This window comes from Semicossyphus pulcher, unplaced genomic scaffold (assembly GCF_022749685.1).
Source record: "Semicossyphus pulcher isolate SPU_LCO1_2020_fin unplaced genomic scaffold, fSemPul1.0.p SCAF_14, whole genome shotgun sequence".
NCBI classification, from domain to species: domain Eukaryota; kingdom Metazoa; phylum Chordata; class Actinopteri; order Labriformes; family Labridae; genus Semicossyphus; species Semicossyphus pulcher.
The window spans coordinates 9,664,442-9,691,230 of record NW_027211648.1 but is presented as its reverse complement, the minus strand read 5'-3'; the positions used below and the strand labels follow the sequence as shown (position 1 = coordinate 9,691,230).

The window sequence follows — 26,789 nt, the reverse complement described above, 5'->3', positions numbered from 1 at the left end:
ATTAAATGGAAATATTCTTTTAAAAGTTCCTTAAAATTGTACAAAAGTAAATGTACTCAGTTTCTTCCACCACTGATGTCAACCTGAAGCTGACTACGTCCCAAAATTGCCCTTGCTTGACTGAAAACAGTGCTGTGGCTCCTCTCTCTCTCAAACGAAGACATGAAATATTCCTTGAGTAATAGAAACATTGTCCTTAAAAGGACAAGCATGTGTCGCCATGTCTGGACGAGCAGGGACTTTAGCGTAAACACACCCCGGGAATAGTTTACTATTGATTCCTTAAAACCTCTCACAAGATCAGGCTCAGTGTGTTTACAGTCACAATATTGACCACAACAGTAGAACTTTTTCACAGCTTGTGTACATAATCCATACAGTATGGATTATGCTGAACACGGTGTTCTTATATGCTCAATATCCCCTCTGTTAATCCTCATATCTTGTTAAAACACAACAGTAGTAGTTTGTTCTGTGAGGATATTTTCAGTTTAAGGAGAAAGTGAAAGCTGTAGATGTCGGCAGTCGCTCAATCCAGTACCCATCCCCTCCTACATCTTCTCCTTCCTTATTGATCTCTGTCCACTTTGTGTTTATGTCTCAGATTTACTCTCTGCTGGACCGCAGGCCTCCGTCTCCTCAGGCCAGCTGCTGCCGCTGCTGCTACAGTTTCAAGCACGCTGTAGGTCCCCCACATTTTCACCACACCCTTCTCTTATTTCATCCTCTCCATCTGACTCCAAGCTGCTCAGAATAATGTTCTCGCTATAGCCAGCTAATGTGTTTTTCTACCTCTCAGAGTGCATAGGCGAGGAGTTTACTTACAGCTGGGAGCATGGTTTGCAGGGTTATTACTCATCCTGCAGGTGCTGATTTGATGTTTACATTGTACATGCTTGTTTACGATGTTGTTCTGCAGTAGCAGCAAAGGAGGAAAACGGGCGCACTTAATTAAAAACTCACAAGCAGGGGAAAAGTTATAAAAGAAAAGCTATTTCACACCTCCCAAACAAGAGGCTGTTTTGTGTATGTTCTTACTCAGCAAATCTCAAGAGTGAAAATCTCATTCACACCTTTTTATCCATTTTTACAAAACTGTAGAGAAAACACCCCGAGAAACTTCCACAGCAACACGAGTTCTGTTCAAAGTAGATGTAATATTTTCTTTAGAAAAGCACGATTGAATATTTGGAGAAATTCCAGGCGACATTTTAATCATCCGTCTTGACATTTATACAACTTTAGAGAAACTATCCAGCGCGCCTAACTCATCAGATCACAATGTGCAGCTTTGAAAAAGGTTGTGTTTACTGGACCGTGTACGCTGAGGACTTAATCTTCTGTGTTTGATAGAAAGATATACAAAGGGCTGTTTAAGTATTATGTAATTTATCTTATCAGGAGTGGCCATTAATATAAAAAGACTTGATATCTGTGTAAACTTTATGTCTAGTTTATGCCAAATACCTCACGATGATAACACTGCTAGTGCACTTAGATCGTTTCTCTGTAAGTGACGTAACTGAACTGAACTGAGACACAGGAATACTTTGGCTCTCGGATGTAACATGCAATTTCAAGAACTCAGGGACTGTGTAATTCGATTTTTTTCTTGTTTTGTTTTTTGTAGCCGTGTCATGAAATGTTTCATGACCCTAACAAGTCCTCTGGTGACATTCATGGTCTTGTATGTAACAAATTAGCCACAGATTATGTCGGCGTAGCGAGCGTGAATTACCTCCAAACAGCTGAAAGTTTACCTTCTCAAAGTATTGATGTGCCTCAATGCAGACTCAAGAAGCTGCAAGCATGGCTGCAGACTTGTTGTTTTCCATTATTTGGACGTTAAAGTGACAATCTCGAAGATTTCCATTTAAGTAAATGTCTGTTAAGTCACCATCTATCACCAAATGAGGTAACACAATGGTGATTGAGCGTATGGCCCACTGATGAAAGCCTTTGCATTTGCAGTATTACAGACTGGGTGTCTGGTGCGTTTGCGGAAAGAATCACAAGTGATGCCCAGTTAGTGATGCGTTTTCCATCACCCAGCAGTGGTTGGTCTGCCAGAGAGGGTAGGCGGAGCTAAGCGGCTGCTTTTCCGCTCTCTGCGAGTGTTGCGAGTAAACTGTAATCTACTATCGCTGAACAAACAAAGATCGATCGACAGATACAACTTCAAAAATAAGTGAAAATCCAAAGAAAAAGAAACAAATTGGACGCTCAGATGAAGGCAAACAGTCTAAAAAGGAAAGCGAGGAAAATCAAGAGTTACAACAGTTACAAGAGTGGACGTCACTCACACTTGAAACTGAGGTCTTCAAGATTACAATTTGCTGTAGTGGATAAAGAGAAATGTTTAGAGCGGCATCTCTGATGGACACGTAGTTTAGAGTGATGATTCTGCACAGCAGTCTGTTACAGTGTAATGGGTCTGTTGACAGCCCAAACACCTCACAGCTAAAGTCGTATCCAGGCACTTTTTAGCAGTGATGCGTGTTGTTTGGGAGTTTTCGACTTTCATTCTGCACTACTGAAGCTTGTAGCTGACAGGGTGACCTGCTGTGAGTGAGCAGGTATGTAAGAGTTCTGTCTCTTGTTCAAGGACACCACAAGAGGACATCTCACTACTGACAGACAGACACTGGCTGTGGCAGGCACTGAACTCTGGGTCACAGGACTGTCTATAAGGAGGCCAGCTTGCCTTTAAACAGCTTCTAAACGGAGCCCGGTACAGCACCACTGACTCTCAGCTCGCCCACTTAATTTGCTGCAGCTCGTGTCTGTCAGCTCAGTCAAACAGTCCTTCGACACGATTAAAGGTTTGGTATACAGCTGACGGTTTGTGGATACGGGTTTGTACAGTGTGTAATATGGTTGTGCAGTAGTCCTGTCCAGGTTGTGTGTGAGGTGATAACGGGATCCCCAGCTGTGGGTGGAGCATCCCCAGACTGATAACTGCTGTCTGCAGGGGACTGATACAGAGCAGGAGACGCAGGGAGACCTGTTAGGATGCCAGCATTGTGCAGCACTGAGGGCCTCTTTGCTACATGCACCAGAGAGGTGGCCACATTGTGAAGTTGTGTCTGCAATGATGAACAGTAACTAAGTATAATGCATGCTACAGTATATAAGCAAAACGGCTTCTGCTGTTGTCTTAATTAATATGATTATATTGCTTTATTTTTACTGGTGCATTAAAAAATAAGGTACATTTTAGGGTTAAATTTTCTTATTAATTTTCCAACATTGAAAAAAAAAAAAAAAAAGTCTTATCTCTAGTTTCTAGTTTTATATTAAACCCCAAATTGATGCAATTGTTGTATGCATTTTAAGGCCACGTAAGGACACATGTACCTTTCTTCCTGTTTTTGTACAAGTTGGATTCCCTGCCTCACATCCCTTCATGCTCACAAATACCTGCCAACAGAAACTCACAAACCCACACACACGCACACACTCGCAGTTTGAACTACGTGAGCTGCATCATTCAAAAGTGGGTTTCGTCATGTTCTGCGGTACAGAGGGGTTCCCCTCCCCCTGTGAAGCGTGATAAGAGAGCTATGCTGCACACAGATAGAGCTATCTGAGCGGTTACCCTTCAACCCGCCATTCCACACACAAAGAATAGACTCGCAGACACACTGCGGGGCGACAGGCGAGCTAAGTGACTCGCACAAAATGGAGATTATGAGGTGCACAGGAGCCTGAGCATGGGGCCAGTGTCAGAGCAATTACTGACTAGATTTCTGTGTGGAAATATACCTTTAATATTTCTACAAAGTGCCAAATTACATTATAATGCCAGGTGTAAGTATATGTCCTGCCTGCAGAGACACTTTATTCATTCAAAACTGCTCGTACATCATTCTGCATAATGAAGGTCAAGTGACATAACATTAAGCAAAACACATCTTTGAGTGTGAAGCGCTTTGAGCCTCTTTGTCCTCTGCTTGTGCTGATTTCTGGTTTTATTATTAATGTAGTCTCATTTCCAGTCTTACACGTGCTGACCCCCCGTTAATCATCATAATCAGTCATGATAACACCTCCGCTGCCTGTCTCTCCCCTCTGTTTCAGACATCCTCCACTCTTCAACGTTCCTCCCCTCCACTCATTCCCCCCACACACACCCCAGACCACCTGAGGACGCCTGCTGCCGTCCCCGCGCCCGCTCGCCACGCTGGCCACCGCCATGACTTCCACCACAGACTTTGACAATGCGGAGATCACGCAGCAGTACAGCCGCATCAACACCCGCTTCGACCTCGCCGACGAGGAGCTCGACAATGACAACAGCTCTGCCCGGCTGTTTGAGCGCTCCCGCATCAAGGCCCTCGCAGGTGAGTGCGCGCATAGTAAACAGGCGGCGTCCTCTCAGAGGCGTTTGTGTGACAGAATTTTTTAGATGACTTTCTTTTTTTAGAGTGCGGGTGGAGTGAAGTGCTATAATGGGCGTGTGTTTGACTTTCACTGACCTTCACACAGATTCAGTCAGAAATCGTGCTGCAGGTGATCCATTATTTTACTCCAGATCTCTCAGCTAGAGTCCCACAGGTGTTATTGTGTTTCTTTGTGTGTGTGCGTGTGTCTCCTGGTGTCACACACCCCCAGCAGCTGAGCCCTCACTCTGCTCTGCACCCTCTGCAAGTAGCCGGGATCACTTGCACATTCCCTGGATGTCCACTGTCAGACCGTTCTGGACAGCTGCCCTGCCTGTCTGCCCTCCATAGCGCACATCTCTGGCATTTCTGGCTAAGCTGGTAGGCTGTGACCCACCTGTGGGGCGGCTGCTGGGGGGTTTTAAATAGCGGTGTTTCTGAGGTGGGAGGAAGCGTAACAGAAAAAGGGGAGCTGAGGGTCACACTATGTTTATTTCTGTTAAGCTGTGGATACAAGAGAGGTCAGCCACAAGGTGGTAAGACATGGATTCTGCTCTCTGGAGGACGCACTGTTGGGGTGCAGTGTTGCCGGACTGAAAATACAGTAAGATGGTACTGCAGCTTTAAAATGATCAAACAAAAAAGAGAAAGGGTCAAAATACCACACTGAATTACAGAAAATGTCCTGTGCACCATATTAAGGTAACAACACGGTGGTCCCGTCCTTTTGAGCAAGACGGCAATCTTTCCGTTATGACCCTTCAAAACAGAAGGACCATACCTACACTGGTTGGCGTCCCACTGCGCACATTCGCTTGACATCTTGGTGCAGAGAGAGCCAGCGGGTCTGTGATGGTTTAAGAAGTTTATGAGGCTCAACATGACAGAACTCCTGAAACTCTTTCAGCTGTGCCACAAGCTCAGTGCTGTTTTTGAAATAGCCACACATCCCTGCATAAACCCTCGCACTTTCTGAGAAGCTGCTTGCAAGCCGCGCTCACACCGAGATCCGATGAGTGACGGATGCATCGCTGAGCTGTTATTGTGGGTTTCTTTGAAAGGGCAAAATTATCAGACAGTCTGCGTTATTTGGCATTATTGATCCTACATGGTACAGAGGGCAAAAATATCGTACAAATACGATAGTTATCGTACATCTGGCAACACTCTTGGGGTAGCACAAGATTTTTGTTAAATGTTGTTTATACAGGTGAGAGTATGACGCCAAAGTTTACTGATACAAAACGCTACAGTAGAAAAATAATTTGATTGAAAGACATTATCCTCAGGGCGCTGGTTTAGCTCTGTTGGTAGCAGGCACTCCATGTACAGAGGCTGCAGTCCCTTGAGGCACTGATCGCAGGCTCACCTCCCGGCCTGCCGATCGTTTGGTGCACGTCATCCCCCGTTCTCTACTCCCCACATTTCCTGTCTCTCTTCAGCTGTCCTACAAATAAAAATCTTAAAAAATAATCTGACATAATCCTAACAGGATAAGTCTGCTGATGTTCGTAGTGATAACAAATCACTGCCATTGCCTGTGTAGCCAAAACCTGATTGGCATATTCCTCCGTGCCATCAACACAACATCAAGGAGCCACGCTGTCGCAATGGGTGACAAGGTCCTGGGGCGGCTGTGGCTCAGTGGTAGAGTCGGTCGTCCCTCAACTGGAAGGTTGGTGGTTCGATCCCTGACTGCTACAGTCACATGTCGAGGTGTCCTTGGACAAGACACTGAACCCCAAATTATCCCAAATTGCATAGATCCTGATTGGTGATTGGCACTTTGCCATCAGTGTGTGAATGTGACATGTAGTGGTCTAAACACTAGAAAAGCGCTATATAAGCACAGTCCATTTACCATTTCCTTCAGTACTATAAATGTGGGAACTGTATTTTATTTAGCGGCAATCCGAGAAACAACTTCCTGTTGCTGTAAAGACCCATTAGAGTCTTAATCTGCAGGTAAAATTGTCTCCAGCAAAAATACAATTTACTCCTGCTTGAGTAATGGTTGCTTAAAACCACAGTGCCAAGCGGCGTGCGTTATTTACTGAACCTTAGAAAAAATGTATATTTGTGAACTCTTCTTATTAGATTTTCTTCTTCTGCATGATTTACTTTGCCTCAGGTTGAAAGCCAAAGGCAGGGTCGGGGTCGTCTGATGCCACTTGTCTGTACTCGCTGCTTCTCACACATAACTCTCCGTCTGTATAAAAAAAAAGGTTGAATATCGAGCTCTACATCTGGGTGGGCGAAAATATTTAAAGTCGTGTCCAGACCGTTTATCGAGCTGTGCTCTCACCACTTTACTTGCTGCATCTTTCTGTCTCTTTAAGCGATGAAGGCTTCTGTGTGGGTGTTTGTGATATTGTGTTAGAGTGCTGCTGCACTGATGTTTCTGTAATGCAATCAGTGTTTCCTGTTAGAGAGAGAGAGAGAGAGAGAGAGGGAGAGAGAGAGCGGAGGAAAGTGAGGGGAGAGTCAGGAGAGGAGAGAGGCTGTGAATGACGACTGCTTCTTATTTACAGCTTGTGAACTCTGAATTATGCCCCCAGCATGCCTTCAAAGCATATACACAGCATATTGAATATCCAACCATTTACACTGTTCATTACATAAACCTAAAAAAAGACTACATTGAGATGGGTGGTTTTATGTCAGAGTATTGGCACAGGAAATCACAACAGTGCCAGTCCTACATTTCACATTCAGTGATGTCACGACTGTGTGGGAGTGCCTGGCAGAGGGAGGGAGTTGTGTGAGCACGTGGACGTATTGGAACATATTGTATGCATGGATGGGGCTAGAGAAACCACTTTGAACTGAAGCGAAGGCTGCCTGAGCCCTTGTGCCGCCTGAGAGTGGAGGCAGAGCATCATCACGGCAGCAGCAGAGAGCAGAGAGTGAGAAAGGAAGAAGAAGGAGGGAGGGAGGGAGGGAGGAAGTGAGCACGAGAGGGATCTGGAAAGGAGGACAGAGAGCCAAGAGACAGAGAGGAGGAGAGACGTGGAGTGCCAAGCTCCTCTGCCGGCTTCAGGCTGTGTTGTTCTCGTTGTTGTTGTTGTCGTTTGGGGGTCAAGATGAGCAGCCCGTGCCTGCTGCGCGCCGCCCCGATAAGCCAACCGCGGCTCAGGGAGGTCAAGATCAGCTTGAAGGCCAGCAGCAGGGAGACCACAGCCATCCGGAGCAGCAGCGGAGGCACTAAGGAGACTCCCAGCCGGACTTTTGCAGAGAGAGACCCTCCTGTTCGGGTCGGGATGAGCAGCAGCAGGAGCAGGAGCACCCCGCCGGTGCACCGGGCCCAGAGACCCGAAACCAGGAAGACAACGAGGGGATCCAGCAGCGGTGGCGGGAAGCAGCAGGAACCTGAACACCACCCGGAGAGGAACGGCACCCTCCTGCACATCCCGCTCAGCGTGCCGCCTTTGGGACTCTCCCCTTTCTCCTCATCCTCTTCTTCATCCTCCTCCTGCACCCCCAGACGTCAGAGGGCCTCTCACCCTCACCCTCCCCCCGCCCTCCTCTCCTCCTCCTCGTCCTCCTCGGCTAAAAGTATGAAGAGGGCGCGCTGGCTGAGTTACAGCACTTCCAACATCTGCTTCAACTCCATCCTGGACGGACGCTTCAGGCAGCTGCAAGGTACAAGGTGGAAGACCTGGGTGTGTGCGCGTGTTGTGTTGTGTGTGTGTGTGTTTGAGAGGGAGTCGGCCTTCCTCTCCTGCATCACAGATGAGAGAGAGAACACTTTTCCCATCATTGCCCCTCCCTTTCTCAACTTGTGTTTGTGTTCAGGTGAGGACGGGATCGCAGCGAGGTCGGGCTGTGATGTAGGAAAGTGTGAAGTTAGTTTGCATCCTGTCAAAAAGGCAGCAGTTAAAAGAAGTCAAAGCTTCGCTCGCCCTTTATTAAATGTATAGGGTTGTAATTTATTTATTTTCAGGAAGCTGACGCTCTGCCCCAATTGTTCACTGACTTGCCTTTGAATAATTCATGGGCAAACCCCTAAAAAGGTTGTGATAGTTTCCCTCCAAAGCCATTCACTGCTAGCTAGAGTTATGTGCTCGTATGTGCTCCTTTTTCTTTAAACAGGAAACACATTCATCATTTTACCTTGTCACAGATCCTCCATGTGACCCTAACCTTACACAAACTCTTCCAAGGAATAGAGAAATTGTGTTTTTCATCCTAACCTCGTTTATTTCCTCTGTCGGTTTAACTTCTCCCTGCCTGCGTTGTTAAGGTTTTAAAAGCGAGGTTTCGCCGTCACTGTGGATTTTTGTTAGCTTGCACTGTGCCGTCCAACTCCCTGATGACAGGAGTGCATTAGCGAGAGGAAGAAAATGGAGGAGACGATGCAGGAACGCAGAAGGAAACATGCTTTTTTTTCTCCCCTTCCCTTGCATCTGCTAGATTTCAAGTATCGACTGACTCTGAAGACTGCAGAGGCAACCGATACGTGAAGCGGTAAACTTTTGGAGCTTTCCCACAAATCAGGGGCGCTTGTTCTGAGCCAAGAGTATTGATCCACCAATTACATTTCACGGAATTTCATCAACTTCTTCGCTCGTCGTTAGAGGGAGCTGGGGAAGACTGCAGTAGAATCAAGTTGGACAGAACAACAATAACATCAACATAGGTAATAAATAGTGAAATAGAGAGAGGGGAAAACATTTTGTATTTATTGATTTCAACAATTCATCCGTCCTCTTATGTCTTTCTTGGAGTTTGACGGTGTAGTAGTATAAAGTTGCATTTCTAGAAACAGTGACCTTTAACCTTTTAGCTTTACTTTGCACACCTTCAACACTTAACCTTCCCCTGTTAACTGATTAAAAATACACAATACTTCTGCATGAGTTTAACCCTTTTAGCTTTTTATGTGCTTCTTTGCATACTCTTATAAACGAGTGCTCCACTGATTTAGCGTTCCACACTTCCGCTCTGTTTTTTATTGACAAAACCTGATACATACATTGCCCACAATGCAATTTGACTGCCACCAGTTTGGTCCAAAATGTTGGCATATCATGCTAGTAGCGGCTAATGCAGCCAAGAGTTGCTAGCCTCCAGCAGAGATGCGGAGGAGTGATGTGGTGACCTCGCTTCTTTCTAACTCCGCATCATCATTTTTAGACTTCCTTTAGCCCCGACTGACTTCTGTGACCTCCTAAAGGTGGATTATTTGGTTCTAATCCAACACATTTCTGCCAAATTCAGCGAATATCTTTTCACACTTGGCTAGCTGTCAGTGGAGTGTGCGTAGTCTGTTGTTTGTAGCCTCGGCTCTGTGAATGGCACTGGAACAAACTAGCTTATGGAGCGCAGCAAAACATGAATCCAGCCAAAGAGCAACAAGTAGCACTAAACTCTGACCTCTGACTCTGCCTATGCCAGCCACTCTCTCTTCTCTGCGTCCTTGCCCAAGAAGAAACTGATTCCGTATTGAGGCAGTTGTCATTTTTGTGGAAATATGCTTTGAGGGAGCTCAGAAGAGAGGGTTTGATTCGTTTGCCAGCTGAGTTTAGTCAACAAACTTTCTCCAGATTGGCATATTTTGTGGCAGTTTATCAAACTCAAGGCTGCTCCTTCTGGAACTCCTCGAACAGACTTTTGTTGAGTTCCCTTTTAACCCTGATGAGTTAAAATGCTGGTAACCTTGACAGCCTCTAATGTGCACTTATCTGATGTTAAGCAGTTGCAGAATGTCAATCCATTAAGCAAAAGAAAATCATCCTTTGCTGAGTCTTGAGGAAGCCTGCAAACAAATCCAACAGAGGAGGTGTTTCATCTACAATCCTTGGCATCCCTGGTTTCTAAGGACACGGTATCATGGCTGCAGGACAGGTAGCGCCGGCTGTGCCATGACTCAGGCATGTACCACCGCTCCACCAAATCCATCAGGAGCTGACTGTGGGAAAAGACGGACCAGGCTGTATACAGGGAAAATCCATCAGCATGAATAAGTCATGGGGCTTTCACCAGAGTCAAAGAGTGGATGAGAGATTACAGAGTAAAAGCATGTGAAACAGAGGAATGTTTAGTAAAGCTTGTACTGATATGCAGAAGGAAGAAGGCATGAAGGCGGTGACATGACCGTGCTGCTGTCCAGTCAGTGTGGAAGAGACGTGAAAAAGTTGGATACTGTACATGACTGCTGCTCTTTCTGTAGGATGTTTAATTCATGTAAAAGAAAGCATGACGATGGCTGCATCGTTAAGTAGTGGTCAACCCTTTGTTTGAATTATTACAGCTGCTTTATGATTTATGAGCTGTACCTGTAAGATGCAAGTCTCATTCCTGTTTTAAAAGAGCCACACCTCTCTTCAGCTACAGCTGCTGAAGAAGACGCAAGTGGAAAACCTCCAGTGGGTTCATTAAAACATGGAGCTTTTATATACATTTAACTGTAAAAAACTCTGGTTAAATAATCCAGCATGTTCACGAACGTTGATACAAAATCCTTCAAGCAAGACTGTGTAACCATGAAAAACTAATAAGGCATTAGAATAAAACACAGCATGCAGCTGTCATCAATATTCAACATATCAAACCACCTCTCTCTACCATGCTCGTGTTGGTAGCTTTAGCTTGACTCAGCAATGAGCGCACAGGCAGACTGCGTGGAGGTAGGCAGGAAGTACGTAGAAAGGCAGGTAAGACTAGTGGGACCAACTGCAGAAGCTTAAAATACAATCATTTCAGCCGCTACAGTTTCACATGGTCTGTTCAGAGCAGTAGCTTATGTAAGCTAGTGTAAGCTAATGTTAGAAAACATTTAAGTTACAACACTTCAGATAGATATTGTTGTTATACTGACGATCTAACCACCAAGTTTTAACACATAGAGAAAGATATTCAAACAGTAGTTATCACAAGTGTGCTGATTCCTGCGGTGGTCCCATTACACTTCTTCTTTTCAGGCTTCATTTTTACATCTTTAAAGAAACCGAATCTTTCATAGTCTGTAAGTTACATTGTCATGCTTTAAAAGGTAGGTAAAATCTTTTTACTGAATATGTTAGGAAGTTTAATTGGGAAATAACTTACAGACAAAATAATGTGTAGGCTAATAAGGTCTAAGATTAAAAGTCTGTTAAGTCACTATCTGTCACCAAATGAGGTAACACAACGGTGATTGAGCCTATGGCCCACTGATTCAAGCCTTTGCATTTGCAGTATTACAGACTGGGTGTCTGTGGCGACATTTGTGGAAAAAATCACAAGCGGCGCCCAGTTAGTGACGTGTTTTCCATCAGCCAGCAGTGGTTGGTCTGCCAGAGAGGGTAGGCGGAGCTAAGCGGCTGCTTTTGCGGTCTCTGCAAGTGTTGCGAGTAAACAGTAATCTACTATGGCTGAACAGACAAAGAAAAGATGGATGACTACAGATACAACTTCAACAATAAGTGAAAATCCAAAGAAAAAGAAAAACTCGACGCTCAGATGAAGGCAAACAGTCTGAAAAGGAAAGCGACCGTCAGCGAGGAAAATCAAGAGTTTCAACCGGAGCCAACCGTGGACGTCACACATGCAGCACTGTCTGGAGATCTGGGAAGTGTGCTCCCGTAATTACTGACAAAGAGAACAAAACTAAAATCTTCAAGATTACAACTTTAACATCCATTAACAAACTGAGAGGGGATTCTTTAAAGGAACAGAATATATGAAGCTTTAATATTGGGACACATTAAAGTGTATGCGATGACCAAACAAGTATGATCCACAGTTATATAAGCTACAATATAGTTTATTACTTACCAGTAACTTAAAGACGACAGCTAACATACTGTAGATTTTTGTTGATAACCTGAAAAAGTCTGAGATGAAACAGAATCATATATTCTTTATATACATGTATGTATGTTTTACAATAAGGGACAATGTGTATCAATCAACATTAAACAGATGTAAATACACTCGAGACAGCTAAACGGCCAGTGCTTCACATAAGCAATCTCTTTGATTACACTGCTGTATTGATTTCCTGCTCGGCTGAACCTCTGCTGGAATTTGTGTTGAGTTTTCAGACTAACGCTTCGAGGGCTCTGCTCAGCAGCGAGCGCACAGAGGCCTGTTGTCATATCGAGCTTGTAGAACTACTCGTCTGGAGACGACTCAGCGGGATGCATGTAGGCAACGATCCTCCTTCCTCCTCCCACTCCTCCTCCCCCGTTCTGTTGTCCCATGCTTAACTAAACTGCCAGGAGCATCAGCGTGCACTCCGACTCCTCTCAGGGTCTCATAATGTGGAATGATACGGGGGAACTGTGCGCACGTTTGATCGTGAACATTTCAGAAAGCATTTGTCACTGGTTCACATAGGGCTGTCTCTTTGTAACGTGACAGCCTGTGCAAAACCAAACTTGACACCCCTTTGGAGCTCCGAGATATCTCCATGTTTTAATTGCCATGACTTTTTCATGGCGGGGTTATCCGTGTCGATGTGCGTGCTGTTGTTCTGCTGAGTTGGAGCAGGGCGAAGCATGATTTATTTACTGAACTCTGCATCGTGTGTTTTACATACAATAACCTCGTGTATTCTCTTTTGTGAGTGGAGCCGGAGCCTTTTTGGTGCTTAGCGGGCCATTGTTAGCAGCAGCAGAGATACTGTAGGTCATGTATCTTGTTCTGTTTCTGTGTCTGTCTCTGTAGATTTAACCTGAAAGCCTGCTGTATCTCAGTTACTCTCCTCCACCTCCCTGTTTTACCTTTGCTCCAGTCTTTTTGTCTCCTCCTGTATCTCACCTTTACGTCGTCTCCCTCTTAACCTTTAATCTAGTATCTCTAACATCTCCTCTCTACCGTCCTTTCCTCCCTCTTCTTCTTCTTCTGAGCTTCCTCCTCAGCCGCTCTTTGCTTGTTCTCTACAGCCTCGGGGTCTAAATCATTTATTACAGAAGTCATTAAGGATGCAGTCCTTTGCACTCCTTGGTTTTTGCAGTCATATTTGGGTTCAGGAATAAACAGGGCAAACCGTAGCTGGCCGAGCAAAGGGGAAGTCACGTGTCTGGAGATGGGACGACTGAGAGGGAAAACGTCTCATCACCAGAGGCTGACCTGATAAACTTTAAGGAGCTGAGTGAACGTGTGCGTGTGTGTGTTTCTGCTGGGAGTTGAGGGTGCGTTCAAGGTACTGTCGTCTACTTGCATCATCCCTCTGTCCTCCTTGCTCCACTTTATTCTAATAAACTTTATGTGGACTAAAAGCCTCCTTCAAAAACTACATATTGAGGTTATTTGATTACATTTTACATGATCAACTATGTTTCTAAGCACATTATAAGAAAAAACGCCCAAAGAAAGTGGCAAGAAAAATGTAAAATGACTAATAGATTAGAAGGATTCATTTTCTGTCAATCAATTATTTAGCAGATTGTTTCAGCTCTGTTCAGTGTTAGAGAGTTATTGCTTGACTGGAAGTAAAGGCCATATCTTGGAAACTGTGAAAGTTGTGACACATGTAGGACAGGAGAGGATTTAATGAAGAATTTAATGTTTATAAGTTTAATATGATTTTATATTCATGTTAAGAACATCACAGTTATATATGATCACATTTTTGGGGGATAAAACTCTGTTGTCCAAATAAATTATTCACAGCTTATTGTGGGAAAATAATTGCTAACAAGCTTAAGCTAAATTAGCAACAATTTTATCTGGATAGATCTTATTAAACTGTCAATAAATTAAACAACATTAGTTTACGATACAATCTTGAAGATTTCAATTTTTTGCTCGAGCGCCTCCCACTGGTGAAAATCAGTAACTAAGAGAGCACTCTTCCCAATTTAACCAGACATCTACGGCCGGCTTCCTTTGTCATGGTTCTAACTCTTGATTTTCCTTTCCTTTTTGCCTTCATCTGAGCGTCCAATTTGTTTCTTTTTGGTTTACTCGCAACACTTGCAGAGAGCGGAAAAGCAGTCGCTTAGCTCCGCCTACCCTCTCTGGCAGACCAACCGCTGCTGGGTGATGGAAAACACATCACGTTACGGAGTGGGAGTTGCACTGTGGTGCAGTGGTTAGCACTGTTGCCTCACAGATAGGAGGTTCCTAGTTTAAGTCCCGGCTTGGATGCAGGGGGTCTTTGTCTCCCTGGGCATGCATGGGTTCTCTCAGGGTACTCCGGCTTCCTCCCACAGTCCAAAGACATTAGGTTCATTGGTAACTCTAAAAGGTGTGAGTGTGAAAGGTTGTCTGTCTTTATGCGCCTGTGATTGACTGGCGATCAGTCCAGGGTGTAACCCCGCCTCTCGCCCAATGACAGCTGGGATAGGCTCCAGCAGCCCCGCGACCCTGAGCAGGATAAGCAGTATAGAGAACGGATGGATGTATTTTGGAATGGAGCCTTATATAAATATTTTAAAAGATCATATGTGTGTAGTCTGAGTCTAGTTGGCACTTGCAAGTTGCTCTCTGAAAGTTGTTGTCTATGGACCTCATTTTTAGAGCTAGATCAATAAATCAGCCTGGGTTTTATTCGGTGCATTTTGAGGCTGAGAAGAAGATATGTCAGTTTCAAGTAGCCAAAAATATGTTTCTGCAAAAATGCTTGATTACAAGGAAGCACTGACAGGTTGATTTAACCCTAACATGTCCTGCTCAGTACACATCATGGTCAGAACTACTACTCAGGTGGATTGTGAGTATTATATATGCGTACTAAACAAAGATACAACCCCAGTCGCAAGCACACACCCACTCGCACCTCCCCCGTTCCTATGCAAAGACAGCGTGTCCACAAACTGAAGAAATAAACAGAGTATAGAACATTGGGTCATGCTGACATATGGTCCCATCAAAATTGGTTTTATTTCGGCTCCTGAGTGGGAGGCACATCTGCCGAGCGCTGAGATGTGATTGTAAGTGTGAGCGTGAGCAAGATGTGTCACCATGTGGGCAGCGCTCATCCTCCCAAAAAATCTCTGACTCTCTGCATCTCTCCACGCGTCATTCCTGAGTTTTCGGGCACATTTGCAATCTGGGAATTTCAGCATAAATACTGTTCACGCCTACACTTTAGCTATGCAGAGGCCCAGCCTGTGTAGACTTTACTTTTTTTGTTTCATGTGGTGTTATTATGCTGCACCACTTCTCACTGCTCTGCCAGGAGAAGGATGGGGAGACATGGATGGTTAAAGGAAAGCTTTTCTTTAAGTGTGTGTAGAAAGTTTGCAGCAAGCACGTCTACAAAAACTGAGGTTACATGAATAATCATTTAAAGTCTTATTTAACAACCAAAGCAGAAGGAACCAATATTTACTCCTGCTCCGATAACTGAGCAAAAACACTGCAAGTTTCTGAGAAGTTTCAGCATTTAAACGAAGTGATGGGCCAGCTACAATAGTTTTATTGATTAAAATACTGGTTTGATTCCAATCAAACAGCTGCACTGTACAACAAGAAGGGGACTCTGAGAGCGCAGACCTCCAGCCCCGTCTTCTATGCTATGCAAAACTCCAACCACAGCCACTTTACATGTCTGGATATGTATGAAATATTTCTCAAAACTTTAAGAATAGCACTATGATCATGACAAAAAATAGTTGTATCTTTGAAAGAAAGAGATTCTTTTCTTTCATGAGTCAGTTATTTGGATGTCGCTGTAACAGTTTGGTCAATATGTTTGTTTTTGAGTCAGATCTAGTCCAAATGATAATATATTCTTTCTTGGCCCACTCTGCACACTTCCAAGTTTTATGGAAATCATGCAAGTAGTGTTTTTTGTTATCCTCCGGACAAACAGATGAAAAGACAAACAAAACGGCACCAAAAACATGCGACCGGTCCAGATCTTTTAACTCTGCCTCATTTGAATGTCACCTCATTTAACACCACGGTGACGAGGTGTCACAGCGAGGCCGCTCTGTGCCAGCAGCGCAGCAAGTGTGACGAGGTCGACCGATGCCGTTGACTTATTGAAGTCTTAGTTATGGATGCGGACGCCCTCGGCCGGAGTTCCTGTTTGAAGTGACAGATAACAGTTTCTTGTTTGAAATTCACAGAGCTCAGTAAGAGGGATGGAGAGTCCTAGACAGAGTGTTTAATATTGAGTAGCTGCTAACTGAATGTCTCACGACCAAACACATGTTATATATTTAGTTGGTGTACTAACATTATCCAAAATGTATCCAACAATGTTCAAAGGCAGAAAAATGCCTCATGTTATTTAAAGCTCTAATCTTGAAGATTTCAGTTTCATTATAGCGATAAACGGTGATTACGGGAGCACACTTCCCAGATATCCGGTTGTAACTCTTGATTTTCCTCGCTGACGGTCGTTTTCCTTTTTAGACTGTTTGCCTTCATCTGAGCGTCGAGTTTGTTTCTTTTTCTTTGGATTTTCACTTATTGTTGAAGTTGTATCTGTAGTCATCCATCTTTTCTTTGTTTGTTCAGCCATAGTAGATTACTGTTTACTTGCAACACTTGCAGAGACCGGAAAAGCAGCCGCTTAGCTCCGCCTACCCTCTCTGGCAGACCAACCACTGCTGGGTGATGGAAAACGCGTCACTAACTGGGCGCCGCTTGTGATTTTTTCCACGAATGTCGCCACAGACACCCAGTCTGTAATACTGTAAATTCAAAGGCTTTCATCAGTGGGCCGTAGGCTGAATCACCATTGTGTTACCTCATTAGGCGATAGATACACGAGTCTGGTTCTGCTCGAGGTTTCTGCCTGTTAAAAGGAAGTTTTTCCTCGCCAATGTGCCGAATATTGCTAAGTGCTACTCATGGTGATTCATGTTGGGCCTCTCTTTAAATAACATAACAAAGAGTCGGTCTAGACCTGCTCTTTTGTAAAGTGTCTCGAGATAACTCTGGTTATGATTTGGCGCTATACAAATAAAATTTGATTGATTGATTGAGATAGTAACTTGACAGACATTTATTTACATGAAAACCTTCAAGATTGTCACTTTAAGGTAACTGTGCGTCTCATTTGGTCTCTTGTCTTCTGGCACCTGATGACACATTAGAAAGTGAGGAAGTAGGTTCATTTAAAAGAATAACACTTAACCTCATCTTTGAACATGTTTTCTGCCTGAGTTACGTTACAGAGATTTAATGGGCAAAGGTGGTTGTTTAACAATGAAGACAACAACTCCCATGATCCCGTGCTACTTCACGGCATCAGCAAACTTTGTCTTTGGTTATTTTTCTTTGTTTGAATCAAAACAACACAATATCTCTTCTTGAAGAAGATACATTCGCATCTCTTGTTTCCTTTGATGATGTCTTACAGTATTCTTCTGTTGCTGTTACAGTGAGTTAACTGTCAGGTAGGATCTGCTGTAGTGCCCTTGAGCAGGAGAACAGTCGTGCTGGTCTGTAGATCTCATTACTCATGGAGCTCATGTTTGTCTCCGGTCAGATGAGCGCGAGGCGGTCCAGAAGAAGACCTTCACCAAATGGGTCAACTCCATCCTGTCCCGGGTCGGCTGTCGCATCTCCGACCTCTACCTGGACCTGCGGGACGGACGCATGCTCATTAAACTGCTGGAGGTGCTGTCCGGTGAACGACTGGTAAGAAGCTCCCACATCAGACCGTACACTTCTTTCTCTTTTGTATTATCCTAACTCGCTTGTGGTCACTTATAATTCTCCCTCTCTGTGTTCTGTTTTATTTCTGTCCGTAGCCAAAACCCACCAAGGGCCGCATGCGTATCCACTGTTTGGAGAATGTGGACAAAGCGCTGCAGTTCCTCAAAGAGCAGAGGGTGCACCTGGAGAACATGGGCTCCCACGACATCGTTGACGGCAACCATCGACTCATCCTCGGTCTCATCTGGACCATCATCCTTCGCTTCCAGGTAAGCTTTGACCTGGACACTCATATTATCCTTTATTGACTTGTTTTTGTTGAGACTTTTTACATCACTTATACAGAATAGTCTAAACTAAACCTGACGGAGTTAAAATAAAACTTAAAGTAAAATAATCCGCAAATTCAATCTCTTGTGTTTGGAAACTCAGTCAGCAAAACGCAGGTTTTTTTGTCATGTACTGGGAGTGGTTACACGTTTAAGTCTCATCTTTAAGCTTTCAAAAAAGGCTTTTTATAAACAGGAGATTGCTGTTCCTCACAACAGACAGAACCTCGTTCAGCATTCCTTAAGATGTTCCTGGAAATCTAAAAATGTCAGCCTTAACAGTTCTGGTCTGAAAACCACATGATTTATGTTATCATGCTACAATCAAGTTTTCTATGAATGAAATCAGAGCACATTTAAGCTCATTTAAATTTGCATATAGATGCAGTTAAATAAACAACCTGCTGTGTCTGATAGACACGTCTCTGATTGTTAAGAGATTAGTCTGACGTGGGTGTGTACGCATGTAACACAAAAACAATTCAGTTTTTAGCCCTGGGATGTTTTCGCCTTTTTTTTTCTTTTCTTCCTCGAATGTGATGCCTTCAGGTTCCAGCCGTTATTATCTGCTGTTAGAAGCACATCCAACACATCTGAACATGTCTGTTTGACTCTTTTATCTTCTCGGAGGGGGCATATATTTATTTTTAATTTGACAGCAGCACTGTTATTTTTAGACACGTTGGTTCAAACAATATGGCCTCGTGCATTATTCAGCCTTTCCAAAAACACAAAAAAAGAAAGAAGAAACTGAAAAGAAAGGAGTTGACTCGGTCCTGTCTGCATCTTTTCAGTCTGCATAAACCAAGGAGAACCAAAGCTGGCTAAATTTAGCCGTCTCTCAGGGCCTGTCTCTCAGATCACATCCCTGCTCTAATTACTGGCCCACTGTGTGGGAAAATAAGAACTTCAATAATTACCCCCCTCCTTCATCAAGTCCACCCAAGGTTTAGATTTGTGTTAATCCAGTCTGCTAATAACATTGATGATGTATCACCTGAGATTAGTTTTATTTCACACAAATAACAACCTGCTAGAAATTCTGTATGTTGCAATAAAACGTTAAACGTTATCTGTTAGCGGTATGTTACCATCGGTTAGTTTTCTGCCCTCTGTTGTGAGATGTTTTTCCTTGATTGCAAACCCAGCAGTCATTAATAAAGTTTCATTATTTACCATCCAGCTGTGCTTGTTGTTCTCCTTCAGATCCAGGACATCATTGTGGAAACGGGCCAGGCGGACCAGAAGGAGACGCGCTCAGCCAAGGACGCTCTTCTTCTGTGGTGTCAGATGAAAACTGCAGGGTAAGTGGGATAAGTGACCTTTAGCATCACCAAGCTGTTGGAAATATCCTGCTGGAATTAGTATAAACTGAAGATTTACACAGCCTCTAGTAGTTAAATATTTATTCTTGAGGCTGTTGTTTAGGACTCATCTGTTAAAATCTGCTTCTGTGCTACTCAGTGCTTGTATTGCGTTCGTTCTTCTTTGGATATTTCATTTCTTATGTTCTTTGTTTCTTATCTTTGAGTATCTTGAAAAGTGCTCTCATTCAAGTCTTTTTTATGGTTAAAATGGATCTCCACAAGCAATGTGCAGCAGTTTACAGGATGTTCATTGAAAACCGTATAACTTATTAACAGTTTACATTATCATATACCTAATATACGATTTTAAAACAGTATACAGCCATGAATGAACATTATCTTTATAGATTGATATTGTGGAAATGTAGTTATTAACTTTTTTCCTAAGTAAAATGAGAAAATCAATCCCACTATTATATCTAAATGCTAAATATTTAGTTACTATACTGCAAGGAGACAGTTAGCTTAGCTTAAAGAAACAGTGGGAAATTGCTAGCCTATATCTAATTTGTATTAAAATAAACTGTAAAAATATGTTTAGTGTGCTAATTTTTTCAACTTGGCCAGTTTCCCCTGTGTCCGTATTTTAAGCTAACTTAAGCTAACTAGCTGCTGGCTGCAGCCTAAAAGACCAACTCCAGTCATGTTTTAAGAAAATTCTCTGCTTGAAACAATAAATTGTGTCTGATATGTTTTTTCTGCAAAATACGTTTAATTATCTTGTTAAAATCCTCCCAAGACATCTCCTCCTTCTCCCTCATTAAAAATTCCTGAATCTGCATAGGCCCCGCCCACTATGCACATTTCCAACCGCCCCCCTCTGTCACGAAAATAAAACACGTCTCTGCCATTGTTTAGTGGCAACTTGTTGATGCTTAGCTAGCTTGAAATGTAGTAATTAGTAGTAACGTTAACGTTAGTAGTAAGAAGTGAGTTTGCAAAAATTACTCGGTTACAGCTGGCTCGCGCATCGCCAAAGTGGTTGCCATAGGTTGCACATAATGATATGCATAGCATCACCCCGTCCATTAACGGGATTGGCTCCTTAGGTTTGTGACGTCTCAAACCTGCCAATCTGAAAACATGTTGTTCAGCCTGTCCTTGGTACACTGCAGTTTAAAAGCAGACAGGCCCAGCCATGCAGATGACTGCTTATGTTGTCCCTGATATGTCTTGTAGCACATGAAGAACACCACATGGAGATGTTTACAAGGTTAAACACTTGATTTTCACTGGACGGGGGTCTTTAAATGTACCCTACCTACATGAGAGTGGTGTTCACCTTCTAATCTAACTTTGTACAAGATGCAAATAACAGGCGTTATAGGTGCTGTTTGTTACCAGACAGAGCTAGGCTAGCTGTTTCCAGACTTCATGCTAAACCAAGCTAACCAACTGCAGCCTGAAGCTTCATATTTACAGCATAGACATGAAAGTGGTTATCCAACTCATGGGTAAGAAGTTGAGTAAACAACATTTGCCAAATTGATGAACAATTTCTCAAGGTGAAAGGTCGGTTGATTTGTTAGCATTCAGTCAGATTCTGTAATTTGTCAGGACGTTTGCCTCTAAATAGCCTCGTTCTCTTCAGGTACTTAAATAGATTTTGTGATTATTTGAACAAAGCAAAAAATGCCACCATTTGAGAAAACCCTGAATCTGCTCAGACCTGAGGCTTCACAAAATAATTGGTTCATAATTACGATCCAAGACAGTGATTTAAAACAGGAGCCTCTCATTGATATCTCTTGTGTTTAGTAAATGACATCCTCTGGCTGTTGTTTTGCAGGTATCCAAATGTCAACATCACAAACTTCACCACCTGCTGGAAAGACGGCATGGCCTTCAACGCTCTCATACACAAACACAGGTAAGAGATGAACAATCAAAAACAGCCTAAACACTCACCTCCATCTCTTGACTCTCACCGTCCTTGTTGTCTCTTTGCTTCTTTCTATCTGTCTCTTTCAGGCCGGATCTAGTAGACTATGGCAATCTAAAGAGGTCTAACCCAACCCACAACCTGCAGAACGCCTTCAACGTAGCAGAGCAGAAGCTTGGCGTGACCAAACTCCTAGACCCAGAAGGCGAGTGACTGATGCAGCCTGTGAATGTAGAATGTTTATGAGCTCTGGGGGATAAAAGGGACCATTGATGTCTGTAGCTTGGCTGTGACAGTCTTGTCTGCTGTTATGTTTTGTAGATGTGTTCACAGAGAACCCAGATGAGAAGTCCATCATCACATACGTGGTGGCATTCTACCACTACTTCTCCAAGATGAAGCAGCTGGCTGTCGAGGGCAAAAGAGTTGGCAAGGTGAGACGGAAACCCATTACAGTATGTGCAGCTGTGTTAAGTTTCTTGAACTGCTTCCCTGATTGTGCCTGACCTCTTTCTTCAGGTTCTGGATCAAGCCATTGAGACAGAGAAGATGATCGATAAGTATGAGACGCTGGCCTCGGATCTGCTGACGTGGATCGAGCAGACCATCATCGTGCTGAACAACCGGAAACTTGCCAACTCTCTGAGCGGAGTTCAGCAGCAGCTCCAGGCCTTCAACACCTACCGCACTGTGGAGAAGCCGCCCAAGTGAGTGAGAGCAAAGACCCCATCCCATTACATTACACTCTGCTTCTGTTCCTCTCCTTATCTGTTCTGTTCCCTTTGTCTAATGTCTTTAATCTTTCATAGGAATAAGAATTCATGGCTCTACTCTAATAATTTATCAGAGATGCCGAAACAATTTTTACTCCCAGCAAAAAGAAATAGTCGCACTATAAAAGCAGATTAAATTGTAACAGAAATACAACGGATGATCACAGTTAAGAATAACATGAGGAAGGATATCTAAAATCCATAAATGGTTGTTTGGGGCATTAAAGTTTGCTCTCAAAGGGGCAGGATGACAAACAAGGCCATAACTTTCGTACAGCTTACTCGTAACTTTTTGTTCGACTTTCCTTCAGGTTCCAGGAGAAAGGAAACCTCGAGGTGCTGCTGTTCACCATCCAGAGTCGCATGAGGGCGAACAACCAGAGGGTCTACACGCCTAAAGAGGGAGCCCTGGTCGCAGATATCAACAGGGTGAGAGAATCATGTATTTTTTTCCTTATTGATATTGGTTAAATTAAAGGAGCAGTTCGCCCCTGGAAAAAGGCACTGTCGGTCAAAGTTGGTGTTTTCTGTAATCGATAGAAGCAATAATATGTGAAATTGGCGCCACAGCTGTGGAGAACGTTGTACAAACAGCTCGTGGTTTCACCCATTCTACATTCCTACAACACCCAGCGTGCATTGCGCCCCTCCCTCTGGAAGGAACAGCCCAGCGAGAGGCACTGGAGTGAAATACTACCGTGTTCACTGCAGGCAATGGCTCAGAGCGGTACAGAATCCGTAATATGACGAGAATATACCGGTTGATCGTCTAAAAAATCTTCAGGTCTGCAGCCTACATTTCAAACCTGACGATTTTGATGACATCAGAGGCGGGCGTCTTAGAATGAGGAAGTGTAGTTTAGCGAGCTCCCTGGCCTCTGCCAGATGACGCTTTTTACGTAGTCTGGCAGAGGTTTTCCAGGGCCCATTGGAGAAGAGGATAGCGTCCTCCAAAGGCACGGAGCGAATTTGCATTTTTTTTCCTACCATAATGGCATTAGCTCCCCGTAATAGCATGATAGGACTGCGAACTGGCCCTTTAACTAACCAATTATAGTTTAAACAATGGAAAATGTTTGTCTTTGTATTTTTTCATATGAGGATAACCCTTGCATCTGGTTTTAACTGCACAATTACATGTACGAACTACTTTCATTTAGCAGAGCACCATCCTGAGGCAACAAAAGAATTGAATCATACTTGTAATGCTATCCTTCAATTCTGTAAACTGTACAATAAAAGCCATGTCTTGAGGGAAATAAAGGTCTTACTGCACTGCAGACACATAAAAATATGAATGTGTGTGAAAAGAAAGAACATCATATCATAACACCTCACTTGCACAGGAGGTGTTGGGGCCGGTTTCCCTCTGGTTAGGCTCAAAGTTAGACATACTGTATATTCCCACGTAGTTTAACTAGATCTGAAACAATCTATTAATCTCATAGAAAAAACAGGTCATTAAGAAAATATATACAAATATTAATTGATCATTAAAATAATCACTAGTTGCAGCTGGTTGTTTGTTCAATTCTATCAGCAAACATTTAATATACACTGTCTTCTACCAACATGGAAAAAGCAAACCTCTACATAAGAAATGAATTGTGTCACATTGCTCTACCACGCAACCAGCAAGTCTGTAAACCCCTTACGATCCGTCTCATCGTCTGTGCAGGCCTGGGAGCGTCTGGAGAGGGCGGAGCACGAGCGGGAGCGCGTCCTGAGGGACGAGCTGATCAGACAGGAGAAGCTGGAGCAGATGGCGAGAAGGTTCGACAGGAAGGCTGCCATGAGGGAGACCTGGCTCCAGGAGAACCAGAGACTAGTGGCTCAGGTAAAACATCAACAACATATCAATGGACATTATATGCCGTTTGAGGAGTGTCTTGACACAGGACTTAATCTCAGTAAGACTTCCGAGTTGAATAAAATTATGTATAATAGTGCAGATTTTTGCAGTGTTTGCATCAATTAACTGACACAGCAGGTTGTTTACACGCCTGATTATTCATAATGAGAGGTAAACAGGGGAAGCATTGCAAGAAAAAAACTTGTCTTATCTCAAAATGTTAGTTGAAAAAAGTTAGAGGAAAAGAAACATTAAAAGACATATCCTAAATACAGTGTAAGAAGTCTCAACTTCAAGTAAAAGAGTATTTATTTCTCTCCTCTCCTCAGGATAACTTTGGCTATGACCTGCCAGCAGTAGAAGCAGCGAAGAAGAAGCACGATGCCATCGAGACGGACATTGCTGCGTACGAAGAACGTGTTCAGGCCTTGGTGGACATCTCTAAGGAGCTGGAGTCCGAGCGATACCATGACGCCAAACGGATCGATGTCAGGAAAGACAACATCCTGCGTCTCTGGGACTACTTGCAGGAGCTGCTGAAGGCTCGAAGAGGGCGTCTGGATAAGAACCTGACGCTGCAGAGGATCTTCCAGGAGATGCTGCACATCATCAGCTGGATGGATGACATGAAGGTACGGCAGAGGACGCTATATTCATCAGTATATTTATCTTCAAGACACTAAGCTGATCAGATGTTGCTTTCTTTCTTTAGGCTCGCCTCATGTCTCCTGACTTTGGGAAACACTTGCTGGAAGTGGAGGACTTGTTACAGAAACACGCTCTGTTAGAGAACGACATCGCTCTGCAGGCGGAGAGAGTTCAAAACGCCAGTGCTGCTGCTCTCAAGTTCGCCAATGGAGATAGTAAGTGCAGCGGCTCATCTTGCCTCTTGCTACTTCCTTTTAATAGGCATTAGATGGATGTGAAATCAGGTGGTTTGGTCAAAATATAAGAATGTCACAGGTAATTAAGCAAGAAAAGAAAGTGAAATAAGCGAACATATATATAACTATTAAATTGTCCTTCTTTTTCCCCCAGCCTACAAGCCGTGTGATCCCCAGGTGATCCGCGACAGAGTGCAGCACCTTGACTTGTGCTACCAGGAGCTTTGTGCCCTTGCCACCCAGCGAAGGGCTCGCTTGGAGCAGTCCCGCCGCTTCTGGAACTTCCTGTGGGAGGTGGCGGAGCTGGAGAGCTGGATCAGGGAGAAGGAGCACCTTTTCTCCTCCCTGGATTATGGAAAGGACCTGACGAGCGTGCTGGTGCTGCAGAGCAAACACAGCGCCTTCGAGGACGAGCTCGGGGCCCGCCGCGCTAACCTCGATCAGGTCCTGGCTGAAGGAGACAAGATGATCAAGGCCAAGCACTTTGGATCTCCGAAGGTCCAAGAATGCATGGACGACATCAGTAGGCAATGGCAGCAGCTGGAGGAGCTGGCTGCGTTCAGGAAACAGAACCTCCAGGACACGCAGAGGTTCTTCCAGTTTCAGGGAGACGCTGATGAACTCAAGGCCTGGCTGCTGGACGCCAAGAGGCAGATGAGCAGCGATGACATGGGCCACGATGAGTACACAACCCAGCGGCTACTGAAGAAGCACAACAACCTGAGGAATGAAACCATTAAGAACGGAGCCACCATAGACGCTCTGTCGAAACAGGCCAACGCTCTGCCAGAGGAGCTGCAAAACACCCCTGATATCCAGAGACGTCTGAAAGACATCAAAGACCTGTACATGGAGCTCATGTCTCTGGCCGACCTGAGGCAGAAGAAGCTGGATGACGCTATGGCTCTGTACACCATCTTCAGCGAGACGGACGCCTGCGAGCTCTGGATGGGCCAGAAGGAGACGTGGTTGGTGGGTTTGGAGGTGCCTGAGAAGCTGGAGGACCTGGAGGTCGTACAGAATAGGTACACAGAATGAATGCACTCCTTGTTGAGGATTGCTAACTCTCAAATATCTTAATGGTCCAAATCAAAGGCAACATGAGGTGTTTTTCTTTTCCGAGTGTTCATGCATCGATACATGAGCATTAACTGTAACTTTCCGTGTGTTTAGGTTGAGCATCCTCGCTCAGGATATGGCAAATGTTCAGTCCAGGGTGGATGACGTCAACAAAGCCGTGAAACAGCTGGAGGACAGCAGACACCCTCGCACCAAGGAGGTCAAAGAATGTCAGACGAGGCTGAATAAGAGGTGCTTTGAAAATGTGTCACAAATTTAAATGTTTATTTGTCCAACGCACCGATAGATTAGTCAGTGTTATACCTGAAATAAATGACCTAAAAAATCCAATTTGAAATTCCTCGGCCTGCTCCGAGGCATATCCGACGTTTGGTATTGAACAGGTCTATAATTGGAATTATGGAAATTTGGAAAATTGAGTCTGTGTTCAATTGGTTGAACTTCCAATTATTTTGAGTTAATTGCCAGTGAGCTCATTTAGTCTGTGCTCGGCAGGTCAGCTGGACCTGCAGAATTGTAAAAATTGTCCACATGGATGCATAATAATAACAATTGAGTGAGTAATTAAATAAATATAATTGAGTTTACAGTAAATGAAGCAGTTCTTCTCACGAATTGTCTATTTTCTTTATGATTAGCTCGAAATTACATGCTTCTGTCAAAAAAGGTTCAAGACAATATTATGAAAAATCAAT

General features: G+C 43.9%; 1 protein-coding gene across 1 annotated transcript in view; it reads left to right on the top strand.

Annotated features, from left to right (window-relative positions):
* sptb (spectrin, beta, erythrocytic) overlaps nt 1–26,789 on the top strand; it is a 52,170-nt gene that overhangs the window by 1,043 nt on the left and 24,338 nt on the right. Inside the window, exons 2-15 of the mRNA XM_069662065.1 lie at nt 4,081–4,343; nt 17,758–17,909; nt 18,023–18,196; nt 19,463–19,560; nt 21,413–21,493; nt 21,595–21,710; nt 21,827–21,939; nt 22,025–22,212; nt 22,590–22,707; nt 23,957–24,115; nt 24,460–24,762; nt 24,843–24,993; nt 25,169–26,039; nt 26,188–26,325. Of these exons, the coding sequence (XP_069518166.1) occupies nt 4,196–4,343; nt 17,758–17,909; nt 18,023–18,196; nt 19,463–19,560; nt 21,413–21,493; nt 21,595–21,710; nt 21,827–21,939; nt 22,025–22,212; nt 22,590–22,707; nt 23,957–24,115; nt 24,460–24,762; nt 24,843–24,993; nt 25,169–26,039; nt 26,188–26,325 (2,810 nt within the window). The 5' untranslated portion in view covers nt 4,081–4,195. The remainder of the gene's footprint in view (nt 1–4,080; nt 4,344–17,757; nt 17,910–18,022; nt 18,197–19,462; nt 19,561–21,412; nt 21,494–21,594; nt 21,711–21,826; nt 21,940–22,024; nt 22,213–22,589; nt 22,708–23,956; nt 24,116–24,459; nt 24,763–24,842; nt 24,994–25,168; nt 26,040–26,187; nt 26,326–26,789) is intronic.